This window comes from Dendrobates tinctorius, unplaced genomic scaffold, assembly GCF_039654945.1.
Source record: "Dendrobates tinctorius isolate UK_male_01 unplaced genomic scaffold, ASM3965494v1 ptg000138l, whole genome shotgun sequence".
NCBI classification, from domain to species: domain Eukaryota; kingdom Metazoa; phylum Chordata; class Amphibia; order Anura; family Dendrobatidae; genus Dendrobates; species Dendrobates tinctorius.
In genome coordinates, this window is record NW_027361806.1 from 4,381,226 (window position 1) to 4,407,744 (window position 26,519).

A 26,519-nucleotide genomic window follows, 5' to 3' on the forward strand; every position below is an offset into this window, starting at 1 on the left:
TTTACTCATCTTGTGGTGCTCCTGCATTACATCTCATCGTTCCCCCACACTGAGGGGTTTGTTCTGCTTGTTGGGGGATGATATACATCCTCAGCACAGGGGACTGTACACTACACCAGATTCTGGGACCACCCGGTGGGTTCTGATCACCAGACCCTCATCACTGCTTTGCAAATTCCCAATTTGCAGATAACCAGGGATGTGATGAATGAATGACCTCAGACTGAGACATTGTGAAAAGTGCTTTATTATAACAAATTCAATATTCAGCAGACGCCCACTCTGCAAACGTCTCATCTCTGCTCAGTGACTCCAGAGCATCTTCATTAGCTGCTGAAATCTGACGCTCTGTCTCTCCCTCATGCTTTATATTGCAGCACTGCACAAACTGAATAAAATTTATTGCCATAAAGTGATACGTTTTTGGCAATGGATCTGAAGTAGATGAGACAATCATTTTTTGTCCTGCAGAAGTGATGCCTGCTATTCCAGATCCCTTAAAAGGGTCACTTAATCAACAGTCCACTTTTTGCTGTGCAGGTAAAAAAATAAATAGAACAGTCTATTGCTTCCAGATATCAGCCATTTCAGGCTTAGAAATGGCTGTTTTCATCCATCATACAGGCAAAATCTATTGCTCCCTGTTATCAGCAATTTCATCCATATGAGAGTGTAGGGTTCATCACCGCGATGAGTGACACTGTGATGATCTCTATCTGTACTGCTGAGATTCATCAATACGTGTGACAGACCCGAGATGCTCTTCTTATAACCTCCAGAGACATTTACATCCCTAAACTTAATTCCATCTCTCATTATACCAGAAAGAGTCTAATGGACAGCAGCTTCTAGTGGGTTATAGAGCTGGCAAGACCCCCAAACCACTGAAAGAGTACACGGCGGGCACTCACACTGCTCCCAATTATTGGTCACTTGACTGACATGAGAAGAACCTTTTTACCCTCAGCACCTGGTCTACCCGGCTGCACTATCACACCCTCAGCAGTTGGTGTACCCGGCTGCACCACCACACCCTCAGTACTCAGTGTACCTAGCTGCACCATCACACCCTCAGCACCCAGTGTACCTAGTTGCACCCTCCGTAGCCGGCTGCACCACCACACCCTCGGCACCCAATGTACCCGGCTGCGCCGTCAGCCAACACTGCAATATTTGGGTCAGAGGACGGCCAGGCTCCCCTCACAGCGGCTAGTTATCATGCTGCCAATCTCCGTCCAGGCGTCTGTATGTGGGTTATAAACCTCTACAGAGTCAGAAGTCACAGGGGCTGAATGATTCTGCATGCTGGCTCTTCCCCCGGTGGCGTACAGAAGCCCATTCACGCTGACCACAGAGACGCCTGCTCTGGGGACCCTCATTGGTGCCACATCCACCCACTTATCCTGCAAAGAAAAGAAGGCATGAAAACGTTAATTAAGACTTGATCTGCCAGAAGCTTTTTTCTATGTCCTGACTGTTTGTTACATTTTACCTGCAGTGATACACTGTATCAGTCCACAGCAGATGGATTAGACAGACTACAATTGTAACAAACCCTCAGCTATGAAGTTTTCAGCCTGTCAGTAAACTTTCACGTTCATTGATAGCAAGCAGAGATCTTGAGAATAGTAACATTTCTATTAATTGCAAAGTTTTGTCAAAAGACAAGACCCCACCGCCGTCCTCTCCTGATTACCTCCACAAAAGAAAACTTCTCCACAGTGTTTAAAAAATCCTGACTTTCGTTCCATCCGCCCACCGCATACAAGCAGTCGTTTAAAAAGGCTACACCCAAGTATGCCCTGCGGGTCCCCATACAGGGGAGCAATATCCAGCGCTTGGTAATGGGATCATATACTTCAGCTGAGGAAAGTTCTATCCCCTCCTGGCCAATTCCACCGACCACATAGATCAACCCTAAAAAAAGAATAAGATTCCAGAATCACAAAAGAATAGTGAGTGCAGCTCTGGAGTATAATACAGGATGTAACTCAGGAGGAGTACAGGATCAGTAATGTATGTACACAGTGTCTGCACCAGCAGAATAGTGAGTGCAGCTCTGGAGTAAAATACAGGATGTAACTCAGGATCAATAATGTATGTACACAGTGAGTGCACCAGCAGAATAGTGAGTGCAGCTCTGGAGTAAAATACAGGATGTAACTCAGGATCAGTAATGTATGTAAACATGAAGAGAGGAGGAAGATCCGGCACTGGAGACTTGATAAAATCCACGATAAGTTTTATTCACATAATTTCATGATAAAACCATAAAGGGGAAAACAGACCCCCACGCCTGACGCGTTTCGAACCTTAACCAGGTTCTTCCTCAGAGACATGACATGAATAGTGAGTGCAGCTCTGGAGTAAAATACAGGATGTAACTCAGGATCAGTAATGTATGTACACAGTGAGTGCACCAGTAGAATAGTGAGTGCAGCTCTGGAGTATAAATCAGGATGTAAGGCTGGTTTCACATTTGCGTTAAAGGCCGCAGCGTCGGCCTGCGCACAGCCGCCGCTAGCTCCGCCTCTGGGCGCATGACGCTGCATGCGTCATGCGTCCCCTATCCTTATCACTGAGGACACAGGCCGTGCGCAGTATGCGTTTGGCGGCGCCCGCGTCCTCTTGATGGTGCGCCGAGCGCAACCAAATTGCAACAGGTTGCGTTTGGCGCTGGTCGGCGCACCGTCAAAAGGACGCAGGCGCCGCCAAAACGCATACTGCGCACGGCCTGCGTCCTCAGTGATAAAGATAGGGGACGCATGACGCATGCAGCGTCATGCGCCCGGAGGCTGTGCTACCGGCGGAGGCGCGGCTTAGCGGCGGCCGTGCGCAGGCCGACGCTGCGGTCTTTAACGCAAATGTGAAACCGGCCTAACTCGGGATCAGTAATGTAATGTATGTACACAGTAGAACATCTATGAGGCTGGGGTCACATGGAGCTTTTGTCTTATACCCATGATCCAGACACTTGATGCATTCTGTGTGTATATGCAAATTGCCTCTTCAGAAAGAAAGAGGACTTTTACTCTACAGCGCCACCTATTGGTAGTAGTGATCCTACAAGTCACAATCAACCCTTTAACGAGTCTTGTAATATGACTTAGGATACAAGCCAAATCAGAATCTCAATTTGGCTTGTATCCTAAGTCATATTACAAGACTCGTTAAAGGGTTGATTGTGACTTGTAGGATCGCTACTACCAATAGGTGGCGCTGTAGAGTAAAAGTCCTCTTTCTTTCTGAAGAGGCAATTTGCATATTATTTTCCCAGAGGAGCATTGCACGGCGAATAAGCCTCCTTACCTTGACAAGCCACAGCTGGCATGTCACTCTCCGCAAGGAGAAACCTTACTTCTGTGTGTATAGTCATCCCAATAAGTGGCCACATGAGGGTGCTATTACACTATGCCATCTGATGTATCAGAGAAGTTATATGGGCTCTAGGAATGACAAATTTCTTTGAGGACCAAATATTTAAAAAGAAAAAAAGTGCACCGCTCACCTTGGCTCTCGCAGCAAGCAAAATTATATCTAGGTACAGACATCTGTCCCACGACCTGCCAGGCGTTGTCCTCTGGTGAAAATCGCTCAATATCATTTCCAATCTCTGCTCCAACCCAGCCACCTGTGGTGACAAATGAGGATAATTCTGCACTCTACTCTCGGTCTGTGATACAGATACAAGTCTCAGTCATTATAGGCGCGGCGCTCACCCATTGCGTAGATTGCGCCGTGGCAGGAACACACTCCCAGACTGCAACGTGGCTGGTTCATGGAGGCAACCGCTGTCCATTGTTTAGTCACAGGGTCGTAGCACTCCACACAGTCGAAGATCATGGAGTCCTTTTCCCCTGCAGACAAGTTTTACAAACAGGAAACATTAAAAGCATTTTATACAAACTGTGTGATCCATATTGGGGGATCAGGAGACTCCTGTATACATCAGATGGGTGACCACTCCTCGCCAGGTTTGGATGGCTGAAATCTTAGGTGTATGTTGGCCTTTAGACCATCTGAAATCCCTTTCCTGTCATCAGATGCTCATTCCTCCGTCTCCTTCAATCTTTATTCTGAATTCATACGTCCTTGAAGCACAGACCATGCTCTGACTGCAATACCCAGAGGGTTTTGTTTGTTAAAACAGGAAATTTCTCACTCTGACTGTTATACTGATGTGATCTTCTTAATAAAAATCCATTTGAGTAAAAATAAATTGCTGCACACACACCGATGAGAGGAGCCTTGGTATGATGGAAGTACATGGCCAGCGGCTTTACATTTACATATGATTGAACAGGACGTGTGATATTTTGGGGGGGTCTCACCTCCAACTACGTAGATCTTCCCCTCCAGGACGGCGGTGCTCATCCCACTCCGTGCCTGGTGCAGGGAGGACACCGTACTCCAGTACTGACTGAATGTATCAAACCTCTCCACACAGCTCAGCGCTCTGCTGTCACTCCACCGTCCTCCCTGCAGACGGATGTATCCTCCTGTATGGAGGGAGATCTGTGTGTTGGGGGGGGGCTTGGCATAACCCACTCACACTTTTTTGGATAGCTTTACCTATTGCGTAGAGGAATTTGCGCGCTTTCCTGCGCGGTCGAACACGTGAGGTCTGGAGGAAGTTGCAGAGCTTCTTATCTTTAGGGGACAGGCTGGGTTCAAAGTATTCCCTTAGGAGTGTCTGCAGTGCCACTCGCAGGCTGAAGTCTGTTACTTCTGTGACAAGGAGAGAAAGGCTATGAGATGTCCCGATCAGTGGTGCAGTAAATGCCGACAGCTCTGATCACTGGCGGACACAAACAGTAAAGGGCCCCTATGCAAGAAAAATATATGGGCTTTATGTTATGCCTTTTGCAGCCTAAGAGCTCCTAAGGGTGTGTGCACACGTTGCGGATTCTGCTATGTATCCGCAGCGGGTTTGGCCCTGCGGATCCGCAGCAGTTTCTGCTGCGGTGTACAGTACCATTGCATTCAATGCAAAACAAAAAATGCTGTGCACATGGAGCGGATTTGCTGCGGTTTTAAATCCGCAGCATGTCACTTCTTTGTGCGGATTCGGCAGCGGTTTGACACCTGCTCCATGATCAGGTGTCAAACCGCAAAGGAAAACCGCAGGCTAATCCGCAGGTAAAATGCAGGTCTTTTGACCTGTGGATTTACCTGCGGATATAGGCAAATCCGCGTGGAAAATTCCGCAACAGATTCAGCAACGTGTGCACACACCCTAAAAGTGAAAAATTGCACCTGCTTTGGAGGTGGTAGTGCCCCCCTTACTTCTTGGGTCCCTGTGCAGGTTGCACCAATGATATGTCCGCTCCTGGTTCTTACCTTCGATAGTCTTCTGAAGACGTTGTGGAGGGAGCAGGGAGACGCGCACGGGCTCCAGCACTTCGACGACATGTCTCTTCCGAGTTGCAGTGTCTTTCTGAAGCCAAGACATTGCGGCAGAGAATACCTGATGCTCGTCTTCGATGCACAGCTCTTCACTGCGCAGGAGACGGATCAGCTGTTCCTTTGTCAGCATCAGAAATTCTTCCCCCTGTTGCGCCGCCGGGAAATGAGCGTGGATGTAGCTTTCGGTGAATTCTAACAACGGCTGACAGGCCAGCTGCTCGGAGAACTGGAAGAAGCCAATGCAATTGCCTGGCTCTATCTGCTCCTTTAAGAAATCGCAGCACAGCGCCACCACGTGGTTAAGCTGAAACATGTCGGCAGCTGTCATCAATTCCTGCACGTTCTCTGGGCTGATGAGGACCGAGCCTGGGACAGAAAACAGAAAGTATCACAGGAAAAATCCACAGTGAATATAAGCCCCTTTCTGTTTCTGGGAAAGATGGGCGACCCCCAAAATGGTTGCAAATCCATCTCCAAAGGTACTACCCCCACATTTTACATTCCTGCCCAATTATGGGATCACATAGGAGCCGAAGGAACTTTCAAAATAGCCGTATTGCTTCACACCCAGCTTTCCCAGAAACAGCTTTTACCACTGGATAAAGGTTTACTGCTGTCGATATATTTCGATGTTCCCGCAGTGATACATTCTTTGCGCCTCTATTACTACATAATTAGGAAATGTGCCTTTCCAGGAGTCTAGAAAAGCTCTAATGACCCTTGCGGAAGCTATAACGACATTTTTGCTCTTACTCAACTTTCCCACCTATGGATATGACTAGGAAAAGCTGAATATGTTTTTTTTTTTTTTTTAAAGAAAACATGATGACACATTACAGATGTAGCAGTGCTGACTTTGTATTTCTATGGTTTCTTCTGTAAATTGCAATATATCACCTGCAACTTTTTGAAAACCACAGACACTGCAACACGTTATCAATGAACATAGGGAAAACTTACCCAGGCAACCTAAAACTATGTCTTATAATGCACCAAATGTATCACAGATTCTCCTGCTGGATGATACATCTGGTTCATCTTTACACTGTCCAGTCTAAGTGTTTAGTAAATCTCCCACACACACTCAGCTCTGCTACATCTGTAAATATAAAAGTCATTCTGACTGCAGGCACAAGAGATGGGGAAATAATTATCGTATCCACATACCAGTGTAGATAAAATCCAGCAGCAGATGAAATATGTTGGCTTCCACCTCCTGAATCTGGACCACATCACCGGCCGACTCCTTCATGCCACCTGACAGCAGAGCTGCAAAGTAAGGACTGCTGGCGGCCAGCACCAGTTTATGGACCCCGAAAACCACCTGACCGATGTGGACGTGCAGGTCGCAGAACTCCAGCTGTTGCCTCATCTTATTCATCTGCTGCAACACCAGATGTGCGTGCTCTTCTACCGAGCGCAAGGAGGCGGCCATGCTCGTGGTAGATGCCAGCGCCATGATTGCACCAGAAAACGAGCTGGAAAAACAAAAAGATCACACAACAGGAGTGGAGTACATATTCAAGCGGGACAAATCTAATATTATGACATTTTTAGCCTTAAAGGGAATCTTTTTGCTATGTATTTGAGAAAAGCATGAAGAACGGGCAGAGACCCCGATTCCAGCCATATGTCACTTACTGGGCTTTGTATTGCTGTTTTAATAGCAGGAGATTATCACGACAGGACTTGGTGTCTGGTGCCTCGTGGACAACTTGTTCTGTATAACCTGTCCATCAATGACTGGCAGTTTTCTGCCTATGCACAGTGTACACTGGAAACTGCCAATCAGTGGTGTGGACAGGGTTATACACAGCTTAGCATTCTGAGCACTGCTACATCTACAACAGAAAAAATAGTGATTGTATCAAAAGGACAGCATGCAGACCAATAAGTGACACATCACTGGAATCGGCGTCTTTGCCCTTACATCATGCTGCTCTCAGATTATATACAGTAATAAAAACCTGGTGATAAACCCTAGCTCTTGTCCCAAAGAACTGTCTGCTGCAGAAATGTTTGCGGGCCAAGAAAAGTTGTGGCAAAAAGAACCTTTCTGCTCTTGACGTGTGTTGGATTATTAACACTATGGGGGGCAGATGAATGACGTCGCCTTGTACAAGTTCTAACAGTGTTTTTCCAGGATAGAACTCCCCATTGTAGTCTATGGGGCTGTTCACATGTCTGTGTATTTTTATGGACAATGATAACCACAAAATCACGGAGAAAGGTCAGATTGTGATACGAGTCTTGGATCAAACTCACCAATGTAAGTCTGTAGGGCTTTGAAAAAACAAACAAGTTTTCACAGTTCCTGTGTGATAGGAGAAGCTTAAAGGAGTTGTCCAGGCTTGTGGTGCAAGTCTGCAGGGACTGTATAATGTGACACCGACTTGTGAATCTTCAAAACACACTGTGAGGATTCGCTTGTGCCAGTGCCAGGAGTGGGCGGTGATCTGACCACAAGTATACGACTTGCATATTTCCGGCCACATTCTGACTAGACGCGTCCGACCTCGCTCATTTCCTTTGTCTAGTTGGCATGTGACTGGATCAATGCAAATTGCATACTTGCATTCACACGTCCGCTCTGGGCGAATTCTGACAGCGAACACTCTGCGCACTGTGAGGATTCACAAGTCTGCAGTCACATACCGTGACTGCAGACTTGAACTACAAGCCTGGCCAACCTTAACCCCTTCCTGCCATCCGACGTACTATCCCGTCCACGGTACCCGGGCCCGTATGACCGGGGACGGGATAGTACGTCGGCGCGATCAGCGGCACCCACGTGGTGAGCGCCGCTGATCGCGGCCGGGTGTCAGCTGATTATCACAGCTGACACCCGGCACAATGTGTCAGGGGCGGTCACGGACCGCCCCCGACACGTTAACCCCTTGCACACCACGATCAAACACGATCGCGGTGTACCGGGGGTTAAAGGGAAGCATCGGCAGGGAGGGGGCTCCCTCCATGCTTCCCTGAGCCCCCCACGGCAGCGCAATGTGCAGCGCTGCTGCGGGGGACTCCCTTCCTCCAGGCCCCCGAATCCAAGATGGCGACGGGGGCCTTCGGGGGCCTGCAGGAAGCTGGTTTCCTCAGTGCCTGCAAAGCGCAGGCATGAGGAAGCCTTGTGCAGTGCCTGTGTCAGATCGCTGATCTGTCACAGTGATCTGTGATGTGACAGATCAGCGATCTGTCACAGGACAGTGATGTCCCACCTGGGACTATTTAATAAAGTAAAAAAAAAAATAAAAAAAAGTGTAAAAATAATTTTAAAAAAATCGCCAAATAAATTAGAAAAAAAAAAAAAAAATATTCCCCCAATAAATCCATTTTTTGGAAATAACAATAAAAAACAATAAAAGTACACATATTAGGTATCGCCGCATCCGTAACGACCCGCCCTATAAAACTGTCCCATTAGTTAACCCCTTTAGCGAACCCCTTAAAAAATAAAAATAAAAAACGAAGCAAAAAATAATGATTTATTATCATACCGCCAAACAAAAAGTGTAATAACGCGCGATCAAAAAGATGCATATAAATAGCCATGGTACCGCTGAAAACGTCATCTTGTCCCGCAAAAAACGAGCCGCCACACAGCATCATCAGCGAAAAAATAAAAAAGTTATAGCTCGCTGAATAAAGCGATGCAAAAATAATTATTTTTTATATAAAATAGTTTTCATTGCATAAAACCGACAAAAACATAAAAAAAGACCTAAATGAGGTATCGCTGTAACCGTACCGACCCGAAGAATAAAACCGCTTTATCAATTTTACCGCACGCGGAACGGTGTAAACGCACCCCCCCCAAAAGAAATTCATGAAACGCTGGTTTTTGTTCATTCTGCGTCCCAAAAATCGGAATAAAAAGCGATCAAAAAATGTCACGTGCCCGAAAATGGTACCAATAAAAACGTCAACTTGTCCCGCAAAAAATAAGACCTCACATGACTCGGTGGGTCAAAATACGGAAAAATTATAGCTCTCAATATGTGGTGATGCAAAAACTATTTTTACAATAAAAAGCGTCTTTTAGCGTGTGACAGCCGCCAAACATAAAAACCGCCATAAATAGTAAATCAAACCCCCCGTTATCACCCCCTTAGTTAGGGAAAAATAATAAAATTAAAAAAATGTATTTATTTCCATTTTTCCATTAGGGTTAGGGCTAGGGTTAGGGCTAGGGGTGTGTTGGGGTAGGGTTAGGGCTAGGGTTAGGGGCGTGTTGGGGTTCGGGTTGGAGTTAGAATTGGGGGTTTCCACTGTTTTGGAGAGCCCCTGATGTGCCCAATGCAACATGGCGTCTGATCTCAATTCCAGCCAATTCTGAGTTGAAAAAGTCAAATGGTGCTCCTTCCCTTCCAAGCTCTGCTATGCGCCCAAACAGTGTTTTACCCCCACATGTAGGGTATCAGCCTACTCAGGACAAATTGCAAAACAATTTTTGGGGTCTAATTTCTCCTGTTACCCTTAGGAAAATAAAAAATTGGGGGCAAAAATATCATTTTTTGTGGAAAAAAATGATTTTTTTATTTTCACGTCCGAGTGTTTTGAACTTCTGTGAAGCACTTGGGGGTTCAAAGTGCTCACCACACATCTAGATAAGTTCCGTGGGGGGGTCTAGTGTCCAAAATGGGGTCACTTGTGGGGAGTTTCAATAGTTTAGGTACATCAGGGGCTCTCCAAACGCACATGACACCCGCAGACCATTCCATCAAAGTCTGCATTCCAAAACGTCACTGCTTCCCTTCCGAGCCCCGACGTGTGTCCATACAGTAGTTTTCTCCCACATATGGGGTGTCAGCGTACTCAGGACAAATTGGACAACAACTTTTGGGGTCCAATTTCTCCTGTTACCCTTGGGAAAATGAAAAAATTGGGGACTAATTGATCATGTTTGTGGAAAAAATACGATTTTTTTATTTTCATGCCCTGGCATTATAAACTTCTGTGAAGCCCTTGGGGGTTCAAAGTGCTCACCTCACATCTAGATACGTTCCTTAGTGGGTCTAGTTTTCAAAATGGGGTCATTTGTGGGGGGTTTCCACTGTTTAGGTACATTAGGGGCTCTCCAAAGGCAACATGACACCCGCAGACCATTCCATCAAAGTCTGCATTCCAAAACGTCACTACTTCCCTTCCGAGCCCCGACGTGTGCCCATACAGTAGTTTTCTCCCACATATGGGGTATCAGCATACTCAGGACAAATTGGACAACAACTTTTGGGGTCCAATTTCTCCTGGTACCCTTGGGAAAATAAAAAAATGGTGACTAAAAGATCATGTTTGTGGAAAAAATACGAATTTTTTATTTTCACGCCCGGGCGTTGTAAACTTCTGTGAAGCACTGGGGGGTTCAAAGTGCTCACCACACATCTAGATAAGTTCCTTGGGGGGTCTAGTATACAAAATGGTGTCATTTGTGGGGGGTTTTCACTGTTTAGGTACATTAGGGGCTCTCCAAAGGCAACATGACACCCGCAGACCATTCCATCAAAGTCTGCATTCCAAAACGTCACTACTTCCCTTCCGAGCCCCGACGTGTGCCCATACAGTAGTTTTCTCCCACATATGGGGTATCAGCGTACTCAGGACAAATTGGACAACAACTTTTGGGATCCAATTTCTCCTGGTACCCTTGGGAAAATAAAAAAATGGTGACTAAAAGATCATGTTTGTGGAAAAAATACGAATTTTTTATTTTCACGCCCGGGCGTTGTAAACTTCTGTGAAGCACTGGGGGGTTCAAAGTGCTCACCACACATCTAGATAAGTTCCTTGGGGGGTCTAGTATACAAAATGGTGTCATTTGTGGGGGGTTTCCACTGTTTAGGTACATTAGGGGCTCTCCAAAGGCAACATGACACCCGCAGACCATTCCATCAAAGTCTGCATTCCAAAACGTCACTACTTCCCTTCCGAGCCCCGACGTGTGCCCATACAGTAGTTTTCTCCCACATTTGGGGTATCAGCATACTCAGGACAAATTGGACAACAACTTTTGGGGTCCAATTTCTCCTGGTACCCTTGGGAAAATAAAAAAATGGTGATTAAAAGATCATGTTTGTGGAAAAAATACGAATTTTTTATTTTCACGCCCGGGTGTTATAAACTTCTGTGAAGCACTGGGGGGGTCAAAGCGCTCACCACACATCTAGATAAGTTCCTTAGGGGGTCTAGTATACAAAATGGTGTCATTTGTGGGGGGGTTCCACTGTTTTGGTACATCAGGAGTTTTCCAAACGCGACATGGTGTCCGATCTCAATTCCAGCCCAAAACGTCAAATGGCGCTGCTTCCCTTCCGAGCTCTGCCATGCGCCCAAATAGTGGTTTACCCCCACATGTGGGGTATCAGCGTACTCAGGACAAATTGCACAATAACTTTTAGGGTCCTGTTACCCTTGGAAAAATAAGAATTGAGGGTGAAAAGATCATTTTTGTGGAAAAAATATGATTTTTTAATTGTATGGCTTTATGTTATAAACTTCTGTGAAGCCCATGGGGGTTCAAAGTTCTCACCACACATCTAGATAAGTTCCTTAGGGGGTCTAGTTTCCAAAATGGTGTCATTTGTGGGGGGTTTCCACTGTTTTGGTACAACAGGGGTTTTCCAAACGCGACATCGTGTCCGATCTCAATTCCAGCCAAAAACGTCAAATGGCGCTGCTTCCCTTCCGAGCTCTGCCATGCGCCCAAATAGTGGTTTACCCCCACATGTGGGGTATCAGCGTACTCAGGACAAATTGCACAATAACTTTCAGGGTCCTGTTACCCTTGGGAAAATAAAAATTGGGGTGAAAAGATCATTTTTGTGGAAAAAATATGATTTTTTAATTGTACCGCTGTACGTTATAAACTTCTGTAAAGCCCTTGTGGGTTCAAAGTTCTCACCACATATCTAGATAAGTTCCTTGGGGGGTCTAGTTTCCAAAATGGGGTCACTTGTAGGGGGTTTCCACTGTTTAGGTACATCAGGGACTCTCCAAACGTGACATGGTGTCCAATCTGAATTCCAGCCAATTTTGCATTGAAAAAGTCAAACGGCGCTCCTTCCATTCTGAGCTCTGCCATGCGCCGAAACAGTCGTTCCCCCCCACATATGAGGTATCTGCGTACTCAGGACAAATTGCACAATAACTTTTGCAGTTCAATTTCTCCTGTTACCCTTGGTAAAATAAAAAAAATTGAACCTGAAGTATTTTTTTTATGAAAAAAAGTTAGATGTTCATTTTTTTTTTTAAATATTCAAAAAAATTCCTGTGACGCACCTAAAGGGTTAATAAACTTCTTGAATGTGGTTTTGAGCACCTTAAGGGGTGCAGTTTTTAGAATGGTGTCACTTTTGGGTATTTTCTATCATATAGACCCCTCAAAGTGGCTTCAAATGTGATGTGGTCCTAAAAATAAAATGGTGTTGTAAAAATGAGAAATCGCTGGTCAACTTTTAACCCTTATAACTTCCTAACAAAAAAAAATTTTGGTTCCAAAATTGTGCTGATGTAAAGTAAACATGTGGGAAATGTTAGTTATCAAGTTTTTTGTGTGCCGTATCTCTGTGATTTAAGGGCATAAAAATTCAAAGTTGGAAAATTGCGAAATTTTCAAAATTTTTGCCAAATTTCTGTTTTTTTCACAAATAAACGCAAGTTATTTGAATGAAATTTTACCACTAACATGAAGTACAATATGTCACGAGAAAACAATGCCAGAATCACCGGGATCCATGGAAGCGTTCCAGAGTTATGACCTCATAAAGGTACAGTGGTCAGAATTGTAAAAATTGGCCCGGTCATGAACGTGCAAACCACCCTAGGGGGTGAAGGGGTTAAGAAACATCCAAGTTTTTTTTAAAGGACTTTTCTGTGATAATCGACACTGATCACAATCTGGTGAAAATCTGATACTAAATACTGATGAAAATCAGACTATTTTTTTTGCTAACGAGAACAATCTCATGTAGATGTAGCAGAGCTCAGAAAGCTGCTCCCACCCACACGACAGCTCTCTGTGTACACTGTCTACTGAGAAGGAGCTGCTTATCAGAGAAGGCAGAGTGGTGCTCACTAGCCCTGTAATCCAGTGATAATCTCCTGGTGATAAAACATTCATTGTATGGAATCAACAACACACGGCCTAATAAGTGACCCCGCAGAAATCTGTGTCTCGCCCCTACCGCATGCTGCCCGATTCCTTTTTATGTCTGTAGATTGGCTTTTATACAGCTGATCTCTGCTCATTAATGGAAGTCTAAATAGACAATAAGACGATGTATCAGGCCGGGGGGACGGCGCTCACACCGCTGTGTGCCGCAGGTACAGCACAGTGCAAGAGAAAGGGGCCAGACTGCGACAACCAGGACACCAAAATCCAACTCCAGGGCTGCAGAGGTCAGTACCCGGCCGGCCCGGACACTGTGCCGCGAGGTCAGCCCTGTAAATAAAGGTGGCCAGTAGAGGTGAGCGACTTTGGTCGGATCAGGTTTCGTGAAACCAGACAAACAAAATTTGAGTCGGATGAAACTGGTCCGACTAGGGCAAAAACCGTCCGAGTTTCGTCCGAAACCCGACCCCAATGCAAGTCAGTGGGGAATAAAAGTCGGCATTGAGCGGATGACATTCCAGGGGTGGACATAGCATTGGGGCCCAGGATGTGAGGAGACCACTACCACCTCCAATGCAGGAGGAATTGTCTGTGCATTATGTACAGGGGTCTCTCCTGTCTGTGTCCCCCAGGTGTGAGGAGCACAGCTGTAACTACGTATCCCCGCTGAGGGCTACACTGTTTGCACAGCCGCACTTACCTGCTCTCCAACTTTGTTGTGATGACGTCACGCCGCCTACGTTCTCTCTGAGATCCGGCCAGTGCGGGCGGCCATGTTGGAGGTGGCGGGGGGAGTTCCGGTAGAGAGGGGGTCCACATGTGCAGCTGCTGTCAGTGTGCTCGGTACGGACCCTGAGCAGACAGGTAAGTCATGTACGGACACTCTGCCAGGTGCACTGCTCGGGGGCCGCCATTCCCTACTATCTGCTTATAGAGAGGGGATAACACATGCTGATAGTAGTCACCGCCGCACGCAGCCATCGTGGCCCCGGCTCTCTCCCCCTCTGAAATCCTCTGTGCTGCAGTGAGGCCCTGCTCCTTACACTATGCATTTCTCAGCCTGTTCCCTCCTGTAAGGTCAGGACCGCACTAATGACTCCTGAAATCCTCTGTGCTGCTCTGAGACCCTGCTGCTCCGAGACCCTGCTGCTCCCACTGTGTCATTCTCTCAGTTCCTACCTTTGTGATCAGCGCATTTATTTCCTGAAATCCTCTGTGCCACTGTGAGGCCCTGCTCCATCCGCTATGTGAATCTTCGTCTCACATCTGATCGGATCTGTGTTGTAGACTCTGGCGGCGGAGAGATGACGAGTGCCGCGTTCAGCAGCGATGGGGCAGATGTCATCCAGCGGAAGCTGATCCCTCCAGACCCTGATGAACCAGTGATCACCGACGAATTGCTCAAGGAAGCGTATGACATTCATAAAACCATTGATTTCATCAAGGAAAAAGCAGCAAAAAAGGTGGGAGTGTCCTCCCCCCACCCCCCACCCCCCCACTTTCCCCGCGTGTCCTCCCTCCCCTTTCTCCATCTCTGTATCACATCAGAGGATCCTGTAGCAAACCCGTCTCCGGCACCGGCCTCTCTCCTCCTCCTCGTCTCCGGCACCGGCATCTCTCCTCCTCCTCGTCTCCGGTCTCTCTCCTCCTCGTCTCCGGTCTCTCTCCTCCTCGTCTCCGGCCTCTCTCCTCCTCCTCGTCTCCGGCACCGGCCTCTCTCCTCCTCCTCGTCTCCGGCACCGGCCTCCCTCCTCCTCCTCCTTCTCTCCGGCACCGGCCTCCCTCCTCCTCCTCCTTCTCTCCGGCACCGGCCTCCCTCCTCCTCCTCCTTCTCTCCGGCACCGGCCTCCCTCCTCCTCCTCCTTCTCTCCGGCACCGGCCTCCCTCCTCCTCTCCGGCACCGGCCTCTCTCCTCCTCCTCTCCGGCACCGGCCTCTCTCCTCCTCCTCCTCTCCGGCACCGGCCTCTCTCCTCCTCTCCGGCACCGGCCTCTCTCCGGCACCGGCCTCTCTCCTCCTCCTCCTCTCCGGCATCTCTCCTCCTCCCTCTCCTCCTCGTCTCCGGCCTCTCTCCTCCTCGTCTCCGGCCTCTCTCCTCCTCCTCCTCGTCGTCGTCTCCGGTCTCTCTCCTCCTCCTCCTCGTCGTCGTCTCCGGCACCGGTCTCTCTCCTCCTCCTCCTCGTCGTCGTCTCCGGCACCGGTCTCTCTCCTCCTCCTCGTCGTCTCCGGCACCGGTCTCTCTCCTCCTCCTCCTCCTCCTCGTCGTCTCCGGCACCGGTCTCTCTCCTCCTCCTCCTCCTCCTCGTCGTCTCCGGCACCGGTCTCTCTCCTCCTCCTCCTCCTCGTCGTCTCCGGCACCGGTCTCTCTCCTCCTCCTCCTCCTCGTCGTCTCCGGCACCGGTCTCTCTCCTCCTCCTCCTCCTCGTCGTCTCCGGCACCGGTCTCTCTCCTCCTCCTCCTCGTCGTCTCCGGCACCGGTCTCTCTCCTCCTCCTCCTCCTCGTCGTCTCCGGCACCGGTCTCTCTCCTCCTCCTCCTCCTCGTCGTCTCCGGCACCGGTCTCTCTCCTCCTCCTCCTCCTCCTCCTCGTCGTCGTCTCCGGCACCGGTCTCTCTCCTCCTCCTCCTCCTCCTCCTCCTCCTCCTCCTCCTCCTCCTCCTCGTCGTCTCCGGCACCGGTCTCTCTCCTCCTCCTCTTCCTCGTCGTCGTCTCCGGCACCGGTCTCTCCTCCTCCTCGTCGTCGTCTCCGGCACCGGTCTCTCTCCTCCTCCTCCTCGTCGTCGTCGTCTCCGGCACCGGTCTCTCTCCTCCTCCTCTTCCTCGTCGTCGTCTCCGGCACCGGTCTCTCTCCTCCTCCTCCTCCTCCTCCTCCTCCTCCTCCTCCTCCTCGTCGTCGTCTCCGGCACCGGTCTCTCTCCTCCTCCTCCTCCTCCTCGTCGTCTCCGGCACCGGTCTCTCTCCTCCTCCTCCTCGTCGTCTCCGGCACCGGTCTCTCTCTCCTCCTCCTCCTCGTCGTCTCCGGCACCGGTCTCTCTCCTCCTCGTCGTCTCCGGCACCGGTCTCTCTCCTCCTCGTCGTCTCCGGCACCGGTCTCTCTCCTCCTCGTCGTCTCCGGCACCGGTCTCTCTCCTCCTCGTCGTCTCCGGCACCGGTCTCTCTCCTCCTCGTCGTCTCCGGCACCGGTCTCTCTCCTCCTCCTCGTCTCCGGCACCGGTCTCTCTCCTCCTCGTCGTCTCCGGCACCGGTCTCTCTCCTCCTCGTCGTCTCCGGCACCGGTCTCTCTCCTCCTCGTCGTCTCCGGCACCGGTCTCTCTCCTCCTCGTCGTCTCCGGCACCGGTCTCTCTCCTCCTCGTCGTCTCCGGCACCGGTCTCTCTCCTCCTCGTCGTCTCCGGCACCGGTCTCTCTCCTCCTCGTCGTCTCCGGCACCGGTCTCTCTCCTCCTCGTCGTCTCCGGCACCGGTCTCTCTCCTCCTCGTCGTCTCCGGCACCGGTCTCTCTCCTCCTCGTCGTCTCCGGCACCGGTCTCTCTCCTCCTCGTCGTCTCCGGCACCGGTCTCTCTCCTCCTCGTCGTCTCCGGCACCGGTCTCTATGGAAAAAGCATATATAGAATGGGAGGAATAGGGCTAAGTGACAGCACATGTGAAAAAGACTTGGGTATACTAATAGATCACAGACTGAATATGAGTCAACAGTGTGATGCAGCAGCAAAAAAGGCAAATGCAATTCTAGGATGTATTAACAGAAGCATACAGTCTAGATCACGTGAAGTCATTATTTCCCTCTACTCCTCTTTGGTCAGACCTCATCTGGAATATTGTGTCCAGTTTTGGGCACCACATTTTAAAAAAGACATCAACAAACTGGAGCAAGTTCAGAAAAGAGCGACCAGAATGGTGACCGGTCTGCAAACCCTGTCTTATGAGGAAAGGTTGCAGGATTTGGGAATGTTTAGTTTGCAAAAGAGAAGACTGAGAGGAGACTTAATAGCTGTCTACAAATATCTAAAGGGCTGTCACATTGTAGAAGGATCAACTTTATTCTCATTTGCACAAGGAAAGACTAGAAGCAATGGGATGAAACTGAATGGGAGGAGACACAGATTAGATATTAGAAAAAACTTTTTGACAGAGTGATCAATGAGTGGAACAGGCTGCCACGAGAAGTGGTGAGTTCTCCTTCAATGGAAGTCTTCAAACAGAGGCTGGACAGACATCTGACTGGGATGATTTAGCGAATCCTGCTTTGAGCAGGGGGTTGGACCAGATGGCCCAGGAGGTCCCTTCCAACTCTACGATTCTATGATTCTCTCCTCCTCGTCGTCTCCGGCACCGGTCTCTCTCCTCCTCGTCGTCTCCGGCACCGGTCTCTCTCCTCCTCGTCGTCTCCGGCACCGGTCTCTCTCCTCCTCGTCGTCTCCGGCACCGGTCTCTCTCCTCCTCGTCGTCTCCGGCACCGGTCTCTCTCCTCCTCGTCGTCTCCGGCACCGGTCTCTCTCCTCCTCGTCGTCTCCGGCACCGGTCTCTCGCCTCCTCGTCGTCTCCGGCACCGGTCTCTCGCCTCCTCGTCGTCTCCGGCACCGGTCTCTCGCCTCCTCGTCGTCTCCGGCACCGGTCTCTCGCCTCCTCGTCGTCTCCGGCACCGGTCTCTCTCCTCCTCCTCGTCTCCGGCACCGGTCTCTCGCCTCCTCCTCGTCTCCGGCACCGGCCTCTCGCCTCCTCCTCCTCCTCGTCTCCGGCACCGGCTTCTCTCCTCCTCCTCCTCCTCGTCTCCGGCACCGGCTTCTCTCCTCCTCCTCCTCGTCTCCGGCACCGGCTTCTCTCCTCCTCCTCCTCGTCTCCGGCACCGGCTTCTCTCCTCCTCCTCCTCCTCCTCCTCGTCTCCGGCACCGGCTTCTCTCCTCCTCCTCCTCCTCCTCCTCGTCTCCGGCACCGGCTTCTCTCCTCCTCCTCCTCCTCCTCCTCCTCGTCTCCGGCACCGGCTTCTCTCCTCCTCCTCCTCGTCTCCGGCACCGGTCTCTCTCCTCCTCCTCCTCCTCGTCTCCGGCACCGGTCTCTCTCCTCCTCCTCTCCGGCATTGATCTCTCGCCTCCTCCTCTCCTGGATCTGACTTTACACTGATACATTGTAAAAGCCCCTCAGCTGATGGCTTAGGGTGTGTGCACACGCTGCGGATTCTGCTGCGTTGTACAGTACCATAATATCTTATGTGAAATGGAAACCGCAGTGCAGATTTTTCTGCGGTTTCTAATCCACCGAAAGAATTGACATGTCATTCTTTTCTGCGGATTCCGCTGCGGTTTACCATCTCCTCCATTGTAGAGGTGATAAACCGCAGGCTAATCCGCAGATAAACCATAGGTCTTTTGACCTGCGGATTTACCTGCAGATTTTGCTCAATCCGCAGCGTGTGCACGTACCCTTAGTATCCCTTAGAGGTAAACAAGAATTTCCCATTCACTGATAGAAACCAGAAATCTTGAAACTAGTGAGAATTGAAAAATTAAAGAAAAAAAAGATTATTGGAAAGTTGCAGAACTTTTTTTTTTTTTCTGCAGGAAAAGGATTACGTTTCAGTCTGTACCAGCTTTTTAATTCCGTCCTCCTGTTTCCCAGGTGGCCCTGCAGTTCCCGGATGATCTTCTCAGCTGCTCAGTCACTATTGCTAAAAAACTGGAGGATGCTACCGGAGCCAAAATCTACATCCTGGGGGACACGTCTTATGGCAGGTGAGGGGCGTCAAGTCTTATGCAAGGGTGTTATGGCACAGAGCGTCGCTTTTTAACTGTTTGGGCATAGACAGACTGCCGTATTTCTCGTGCGAGAATCACATCGCACTGCACGGACTGGCCCGGCACCTCTCCTGACCTGAGCAAGACAGCGTGATGGATTACTATGTTCCTGTCAAGCTCAGGTCAGGAGAGCCGACAGCCAGGACGAGGTTTACGATGCGATTCTCGCCCGAGAAATACGGCAGTCTGTCTCTGCCCTTATGGCCACCTTTTCTTCTCCCATACAGGTGACACCCAGCTTTCATAAAGTCCTGTATGGCAGGTTTAGAAGGTTGTAGGGTTATAATAGTACATCAGTGTCTCTGCCAGAAGTGCAGAAAGTGATCGCCACTTCAAGTCCCCTAGGGGGACGTGTCCAAAAGTAACCAAAATAAAAGCAATGTAGATCAATAAAGTTTAATTACTGGTAAATAAAATTCTCAGATTAAATAAATAAAAATTAAGCGATAAGCAAGCGGTAAAGTAAAGCGCATCATTTCTGTCGCACAGAACAGAGAGGTCAAAAATACAAAAATGCAATGGTTCAGTTCCTTTTTTTTTTTTTTTGCATCCTCCCACCGTGGAAAAATAAATGCAGAGCAAAACTGTAGCAGCAAAACTGTAGCAACAAAACTACAATAAAGACCGTGCCGGTGCAACAATGTAAAGAGAAAAAAAAGTTACAGCACAAAAAAATGACTTAAAAAAAAAACAACTATATATTTGGTATCTCAGTATTTCTACCGACCCATAAAAGTTACCTGGTTGTTTCTACTGCATGGTTAAAACAGTGCTAATTTATTTATTTTTTTCATCACCGCCTCCGCCCAGTAAAAAAAAAAAATATTTTGCCCAAGATGGTGCTCAGTGATAAAACTTGTCATGAAAAAATAACAGCTGTATGGTCAGAACATTAGGCTCTACATCTTTAAATAATAGAAAATTGGCCATTTCTGAAGGAGTTAAATCCCCCACGGGATCTGTCCCCCTGCCTGTGTTCCCCCTGCACCTGGGCCGTACTGCCTATCAGTAATGGCGGTCAGTCTCATATCCCTCCTATTAATGCTTTCTTCCATTAGCTGCTGTGTGGACGAGGTGGCGGCGGAGCACGTCGGAGCTGAGGCTCTGGTACACTATGGTCGGGCCTGTCTGAGCCCGTGTCGGCGGCTTCCTGTCCTTTACGTGTTTGGCCATAAGCCTGTGAGCGTGGATCTCTGTACCAAGGCTTTCCAGGATCTGTTCCCTGCACGAGACGCTCCGGTCGTGGTTTTCGGAGATGTCGTGTATGATCACATTCTAGGTATGTGCATGCTGCAACCTCCACCTGCATCAGCCATAAGAATTTACAGACTAAGTAAACTTTCTTTATTTTTCCCCAGCATGGAAAGTTGTGAAACTTTGCAAATCGCTTTATTAGATATTGTCTTTATTCTTGTAAAAAAAAAAAATCCCATACAAGTGGATACCAAAATTCAGCTTTTCCCTAGTCTGTCTCCCTGCCTTCAGCTGCATTGATATTGCAACATTCTCATTTGGAGTACAGATGATGGCAGTGATGGGGCCCGCCTGTCTGTCCTCCTCTGAGTGTTGTTCTCATCAGAACAACGCCATATAACAGCTTCTCGACAGACTTGGTGAGACACAGGTACTGACCCATCACTACCAACAGCTGTACTCCAATGAGTACGATCTATCAGCGTAGCTAAAGGAAGCAAATATACTAGGGAAAAGCGTGGGATTAATAGCCACTTACACACAATTGTTTCTTACAGGGACAAAGGCAAATCCCCCTATAAAGTAATTTGCAAAGTTTTATAACTTTCCATACTGGACAGAGTTCTGAAACTTTTTTTTTTTTTGACTGTTGTATGGGCTGATGCTGTACCTCTGTCCGCCTGCAGGTGTCACTGTTGTCTATGCTTATGTACTTTCCTCATTGATGGCGCCTTCCAAGGAAAGCGACTTATAAATGTTGCTGATCATTGACCTAACGGTAAAGGATAAGTGGCCTTGCCCATTTACTCGCCCTCTTCTGTCCGCAGGGGAGCTGGAAACACGTTTTGCAGCCATTTATCCACGGGTCGTCTTTTGTAAACTGTCTTGGCTGGAAGAGGCGCCCTCTAGTGGTGAGGTCTGTAAGTTTGGCAGGAAGTTCTGTCCTGACCCCGGTCAGTGGCCGGACGGCTACAGCGTCTTCTACGTGGGAGGAGAAGGTGCGACGCTCAGTAATCTCCTGCTGACCTGGCCGCGCTGCTCCTTCTTCAGTTTCAACCCAGTGACCAACGAGCCCAGGAGGGAAGGAGTCCACGTCAACCGCGCGCTCATGAAGCGCTTCTACCTGATAGAGAAGGCTCGGGACGCCCAGGTGGTGGGGATTCTGGTGGGCACCCTGGGGGTCTCTGACTATCTGTCGGCTCTGTCACACCTGAAGAGCATCATCCATCGGGCCGGTAAGAAGAGCTACATGCTGTCTATGGGGAAGCTGAACCCCGCCAAGCTGGCCAACTTCCCGGAGGTGGACATCTTCGTGCTGGTGGCCTGTCCCGAAAACTCGCTTTTGGACTCTTCGGATTTCTACCGGCCAATCATCACCCCGGATGAAATGGAGGTGGCCTGTAACCCGGCGCGGGAATGGGGCGGCCGGTGCATCACCGACTTCCGGGAATTACTTCCAGGTAAGTAGAGGGACAATGAAGGACGTAGACAATGGAGGTAGGATGGAGTCCCACAGCTTGTGTTTCAATGGAGCAGAGCTGCAGTGCAAAGCACAAGGGAGGTAAAGAGAAGCTGAGGTTTATCTTACACTCTTGTGTTTTTTCCTGTGTGATTTTGGCATAGGTGGTCCAGCTCATGTGGAGTTTCCAGAGATTGACCCTGAAGACGCAGAACGGACAGATGTTTCTCTGATTACGGGGGAGATGAGATCTCTTCGATTCTCATCTGCGGTGGCGCAAGCATCAGAAGAGGCAGAACGTACGAGCCTCATACACCGGAACAGTAACACCGCAGTGGCAGAGCTGGGACCTGCAGGTAAAGGGCGGCCATCATTATCATGTGACCCAAGCAGAAAACTGTTATTAGCAGATTGTCCTTTGACGCCCCCTACACCCCCACAAGGAATTCACAGGTTGTTGCCGGCAGTTTCATTTTTTTACTATACTTTTGTCACATCCAGAGCTGCACTCACAATTCTGCAGTTTCATTATATATTATACTCTAGCCATAGCCAGAGCTGCAATCACAATTCTGCAGTTTCATTTTTTTACTATACACTAGTCTCACCCAGATCTGTACTTGTTCTCCTATCATATGCTTTAATCACATCCAGAGCTGCACTCACAATTCTGCAGTTTCATTTTATATTATACTCTAGTCACATTCAGACCTGCACTTACATTTCTATGATTTTACTATGTCGTATTCTATAGTTACATACAGTTTTGCACTTTCTTTTTCACTTTTACTCCGGTTCCCTCATGTACAATCATCCTCTCCAGAGCTGCATCCAGAATTCTGCTGTGATTGATCTGGAATCTGTGTCTCCCTGCATTGCATTGTGGGAGATGTAGTTTTTTTTCATGCTCAGTGCCTATCATTCCTTCCATTCTTCCCCAGCATCCTTCCTGTCCTCCCGGAGTTGGCAGGGACTGGACAAGGCTCTGGGAGAGACGCCAGTTGTAAAAGCTGCGGAGGGACGTAGAGGGATCGCGATAGCCTATGAGGATGAAGTAAACAGCTGACGTCTGGGGTCTCTGGTGACCAATGCCCCTCCGCTGTGACGGAGGTCCTCGATGCCTAGCCTCTATGGCGCTGTCCCCGATCCTGCGCTGTGTGCCGGACGCTCAGGTCACCCATGCGGGGCGGTTGCTCATCTCGCTGCCTCCTGACTGTCGTGACCTCAATGACGGACGGTGAGGGTCTCCGATCGCTCTCCTGCAGACACTACAGAACCATCACCTCCCGGTGAGCGGCACCTAGGTGTCGATGTCTCCTCGTTGCTCTGGGCCGCTGGTTCCCGCTGAAAGCTGCAGCAGGATCATCATTACTTTTAGCAACCGATCCAACAAAAAAATGGAGTTTCTGACCACTTATAGGACGATTTACATAAAATATAATCTTTGTATATGAAAAAGTTGTACAAAGTTTTAATACAAGTTTTATTTTGCAGTTTTTTAAAGCTATCTGCTTGGTGTCGGGGACTAAGGGGCATTTTTGTTTATATCCTGGACACCAGTCATTGTGCAACTAAGCCGGTACAGTTTATCATTGCTGTACCTTTAAGGAGCAAAAATGCAGGGTAAAGTATGAAGGATAGACCTGAGACTCTGAGACAGGAGTGGATTTCAGACTACGCAGCTAAGCTGGAGTTATTGATGGTAGCCCAGACGGAACAAATAGTTAAAGGGGCTCAACGGGGAAGATATGTTATCACCTGTCCATAGCATAGGAGATCGGTGGCAGCGCTCAGCTGTCCAATAGGGAGTGAATGCAGCAGACGTCCATTCTAACGGAGAGAAAGTGCCCTGTTCTGCTGATCGTTGCAGGTTCCAGCGGTCGGACCCCCAGGTGGGTGGGTAATAGCTTATCTTAATTAGAGAACCCCTTTAAGGAATAAAAGGGTCATTTGCCTTAAATAACAGCCAATTTCCTTCACTTTTTGTTATATAAATAGAGAATAAGTATTTTGTAAAGTTGGAGTTACACTTAAAGTCGCCTACCGCACACCATTGGGGTGACTGCTTTCCTGTCATATGCTACGTGGCCACTAGATGGCAACTTTATTGCAGGATTATTTATGAAGACTTCAAGCTGAACTGGAATCTGGCACTGGTACCGGAGGGCAGAAATCAGTGCCAGGCAGAAAGTGTGTGCAGCAGGAGCCAGCTGTTGGCCGGGCGGTCTTGGCACAGCCGTATGATGTGATACTTGGCCTGTGAATATTGGCCAGTACTGCGCTTATTGTGCAGAGAAGAAGTTATTAGAGCTGCAGCCGCCGAGAGGGAACCAGTCAACAATGTTATTTAGCAACGATTTCTGCAGATAAATTGATGTAGGAAAATGAAAGATAATTTATCATGACGTTTAAAATCATTGTAAAACTGGCACCAAGGCTGTGCTCCAGGAGTCGCGCGTCGTGGGGGTGGAGGGCGCATTCACAGCGTGCAGTCAGAGCACAAGGTAATTTTTTTTTCCCATCTGATGATTTACGAGATGTTTTGGTCGTGACCTTATTTTTCTTTTTTTTTTTTTTTCATGTTCTACAAAGAGAAAGTAAATGGAAGGAAAATATAATTAGTGCCACATCCTCGCTGCAGCCGATCCGCTGCCGGCTCCTGATTATTCTGAGCACAACGGTCCTTGGGTTTCTGCTGCTGGTACTTGGAATCTTGTGTGATACAGGACCGGTTTTTATATACATTTCTAGTGGAAAACTTGTCAGTTTCTTATACTGCATAAAACATCCACTTGCTGTCATTGAATGGAAGGCTTTTTATTTATTTATTTTTTTACACATTCGTAATCATGAAAACCCCCCTGCCGGGCTCCTTACGAGAGACAGTGTGACAAGCTGTGCAGCTGGAAGGTTTACAGTCTCTGGTCCTAAATGGGGCTTTGCTGACAGCAAGCAGAGATCTTGAACATGTTAAAGATTCAATGCAGCATTGATGAGGTGATCCTCCTCCCCACGCCAGCCTTACTGCCATAAAATATGTGCTTCCCCTGGTCCTTGGGTGCTAGTAGTGCCTCTCTGAAGCCCTGGGGGGTTAGTGGTGCCTTTCTGAAGCTCCGAGGCGTTAGTGGTTTCTCTCTGAAGCCCTGGGGCGTTAGTGGTGCCTCTCTGAAGCCCCAAGGCATTAGTGGGGCCTCTCTGAAACCCTGAGGCATTAGTGGGGCCTCTCTGAAACCCTGAGGCATTAGTGGGGCCTCTCTGAAACCCTGAGGCATTAGTGGGGCCTCTCTGAAACCCTGAGGCATTAGTGGGGCCTCTCTGAAGCCCTGGGGGGTTACTGTTGCTTCTCTGAAGCCCTGGGGTGTTAGTGGTACCTTGGTACCTCATTAAAGTCCTGAGGGGTTAGTGGTGCCTCTCTGATGCTCTGGGGGGTTAGTGGTGCCTCTCTGAAGCCCTGGGGGCGTTCGTGGTGCCTCTCTGAAGCCCTGGGGGCGTTCGTGGTGCCTCTCTGAAGCCCTGGGGGCGTTCGTGGTGCCTCTCTGAAGCCCTGGGGGCGTTCGTGGTGCCTCTCTGAAGCCCTGGGGGCGTTCGTGGTGCCTCTCTGAAGCACCGGGGCGTTCGTGGTGCCTCTCTGAAGCCTCGGGGCATTAGTGGTGCCTCTCTGAAGCCCTGGAGTTTAGTGGTACCTTGGTAACTCTTTGAATCCCTGGGGGGTTAGTGTTGCTGCTCTGAAGCCCCGGGGCGTTAGTAGTGCCTCTCGGACCCCTGAGGGTTAGTGGTGTGTTGCCTTATTTGTGGTTATAGAGGCATGGCTGCCCGGATGGTGAGTGACAGTAATGAACCTGTTCTTGATAATGTTCTTTCTCTCTGTAATCAGCAATCTTACATTTCCAGGCACAATATGTATTTTAATGAGTTTAATTAGGTTTTTTGCGTCTCCAGGAGCTTTCAGCGTGCTCCTCTCATCACCATGTCTGTGCCGACGCTTCGCTTTGTGCCGGTCATTATATAACATGATTAAATTCAAATGGAAAGTGGAAAAACAACTTGAAAGGAACTAAAAATCTCTGAAAAAAAACTTCCATCCAGCTGAAGTGTAATAACGCAGCCGCAGCATAACCAGCGCAGGAATGTCATGTATTGGATGTATGGCCCAAGAGAAGCCACATGGGGGCGCCATAAGGTCAAGGGCAAACACAGGGCATTACAGGAGAGTTTCCATATTCCTCCCTCTGACTGTAGTAATAATCCTGGTGGGTGCGGTACGTTAGGATTGGAATAAATAAGACTGGTTTCCTCCTGAGCAGCGCCACCCCTGTCCATAGGTTATGTCTGGTATTGCAGCTTAGCTCCATGGAAGTGAATGAGGGTGAGCTACAATATCACATACAACTTGTGGACTACGGTGGTGCTGTTTCTGTGTTTTTATAATCCTGGGCAACCCCATTATCCCATAATATTCCTGAGGATTTAACTTCTTTAACCATTTATTTCATTATATATGATCAGTACAGATACAAAGCTCCTGATCTGCCATGACCTACAATATCAGATTCTCATCTCC

General features: G+C 48.8%; 2 protein-coding genes across 5 annotated transcripts; one reads left to right on the top strand and one right to left on the bottom strand.

Moving 5' to 3' along the window:
• Positions 1-229: 229 nt before the first annotated feature.
• Positions 230-14,843, bottom strand: IPP (intracisternal A particle-promoted polypeptide). Of its 4 annotated transcripts, none has more exons than XM_073544459.1 (9): positions 14,696-14,843; positions 6,574-6,884; positions 5,341-5,772; positions 4,573-4,728; positions 4,332-4,499; positions 3,720-3,857; positions 3,509-3,631; positions 1,697-1,917; positions 230-1,403 (listed from the first exon to the last, which is right to left on the bottom strand). In XM_073544459.1, the coding sequence occupies exons 2-9, from the start codon at positions 6,863-6,865 to the stop codon at positions 1,179-1,181; spliced, it is 1,755 nt and encodes a 584-aa protein (XP_073400560.1). In that variant the 5' UTR covers positions 6,866-6,884; positions 14,696-14,843; the 3' UTR covers positions 230-1,178. The 4 variants fall into 4 exon arrangements, with proteins under 4 accessions (XP_073400560.1, XP_073400557.1, XP_073400556.1 ...); XM_073544456.1 differs by lacking the exon at positions 14,696-14,843 and adding an exon at positions 14,217-14,340; XM_073544455.1 differs by lacking the exon at positions 14,696-14,843 and adding an exon at positions 7,672-8,673.
• Positions 14,248-23,455, top strand: DPH2 (diphthamide biosynthesis 2). The gene is made up of 7 exons (XM_073544460.1): positions 14,248-14,380; positions 14,804-14,979; positions 19,130-19,242; positions 20,364-20,584; positions 21,327-21,959; positions 22,123-22,314; positions 22,900-23,455. Exons 1-7 carry the CDS (start codon positions 14,290-14,292, stop codon positions 23,022-23,024), a joined length of 1,551 nt encoding a protein of 516 aa, XP_073400561.1. The 5' UTR covers positions 14,248-14,289; the 3' UTR covers positions 23,025-23,455.
• Positions 23,456-26,519: the final 3,064 nt, after the last annotated feature.

Bases quoted from the DNA above. Each gene is read 5' to 3' on its own strand.
- DPH2 (XM_073544460.1), top strand. From the start codon at position 14,290: ATGTTGGAGGTGGCGGGGGGAGTTCCGGTAGAGAGGGGGTCCACATGT. The intron at 14,381-14,803 runs GTAAGTCATGTA...TCTGTGTTGTAG, and splicing joins TACGGACCCTGAGCAGACAG to ACTCTGGCGGCGGAGAGATG. The intron at 19,243-20,363 runs GTGAGGGGCGTC...TTCTTCCATTAG, and splicing joins GGGGACACGTCTTATGGCAG to CTGCTGTGTGGACGAGGTGG.
- IPP (XM_073544455.1), bottom strand. From the start codon at position 7,901: ATGTGGCCGGAAATATGCAAGTCGTATACTTGTGGTCAGATCACCGCC. The intron at 6,885-7,671 runs GTGAGTTTGATC...TTGTTTTTCCAG, and splicing joins AGCCCTACAGACTTACATTG to CTCGTTTTCTGGTGCAATCA. The intron at 3,858-4,331 runs GTGAGACCCCCC...ACTTGTCTGCAG, and splicing joins GAAGATCTACGTAGTTGGAG to GGGAAAAGGACTCCATGATC.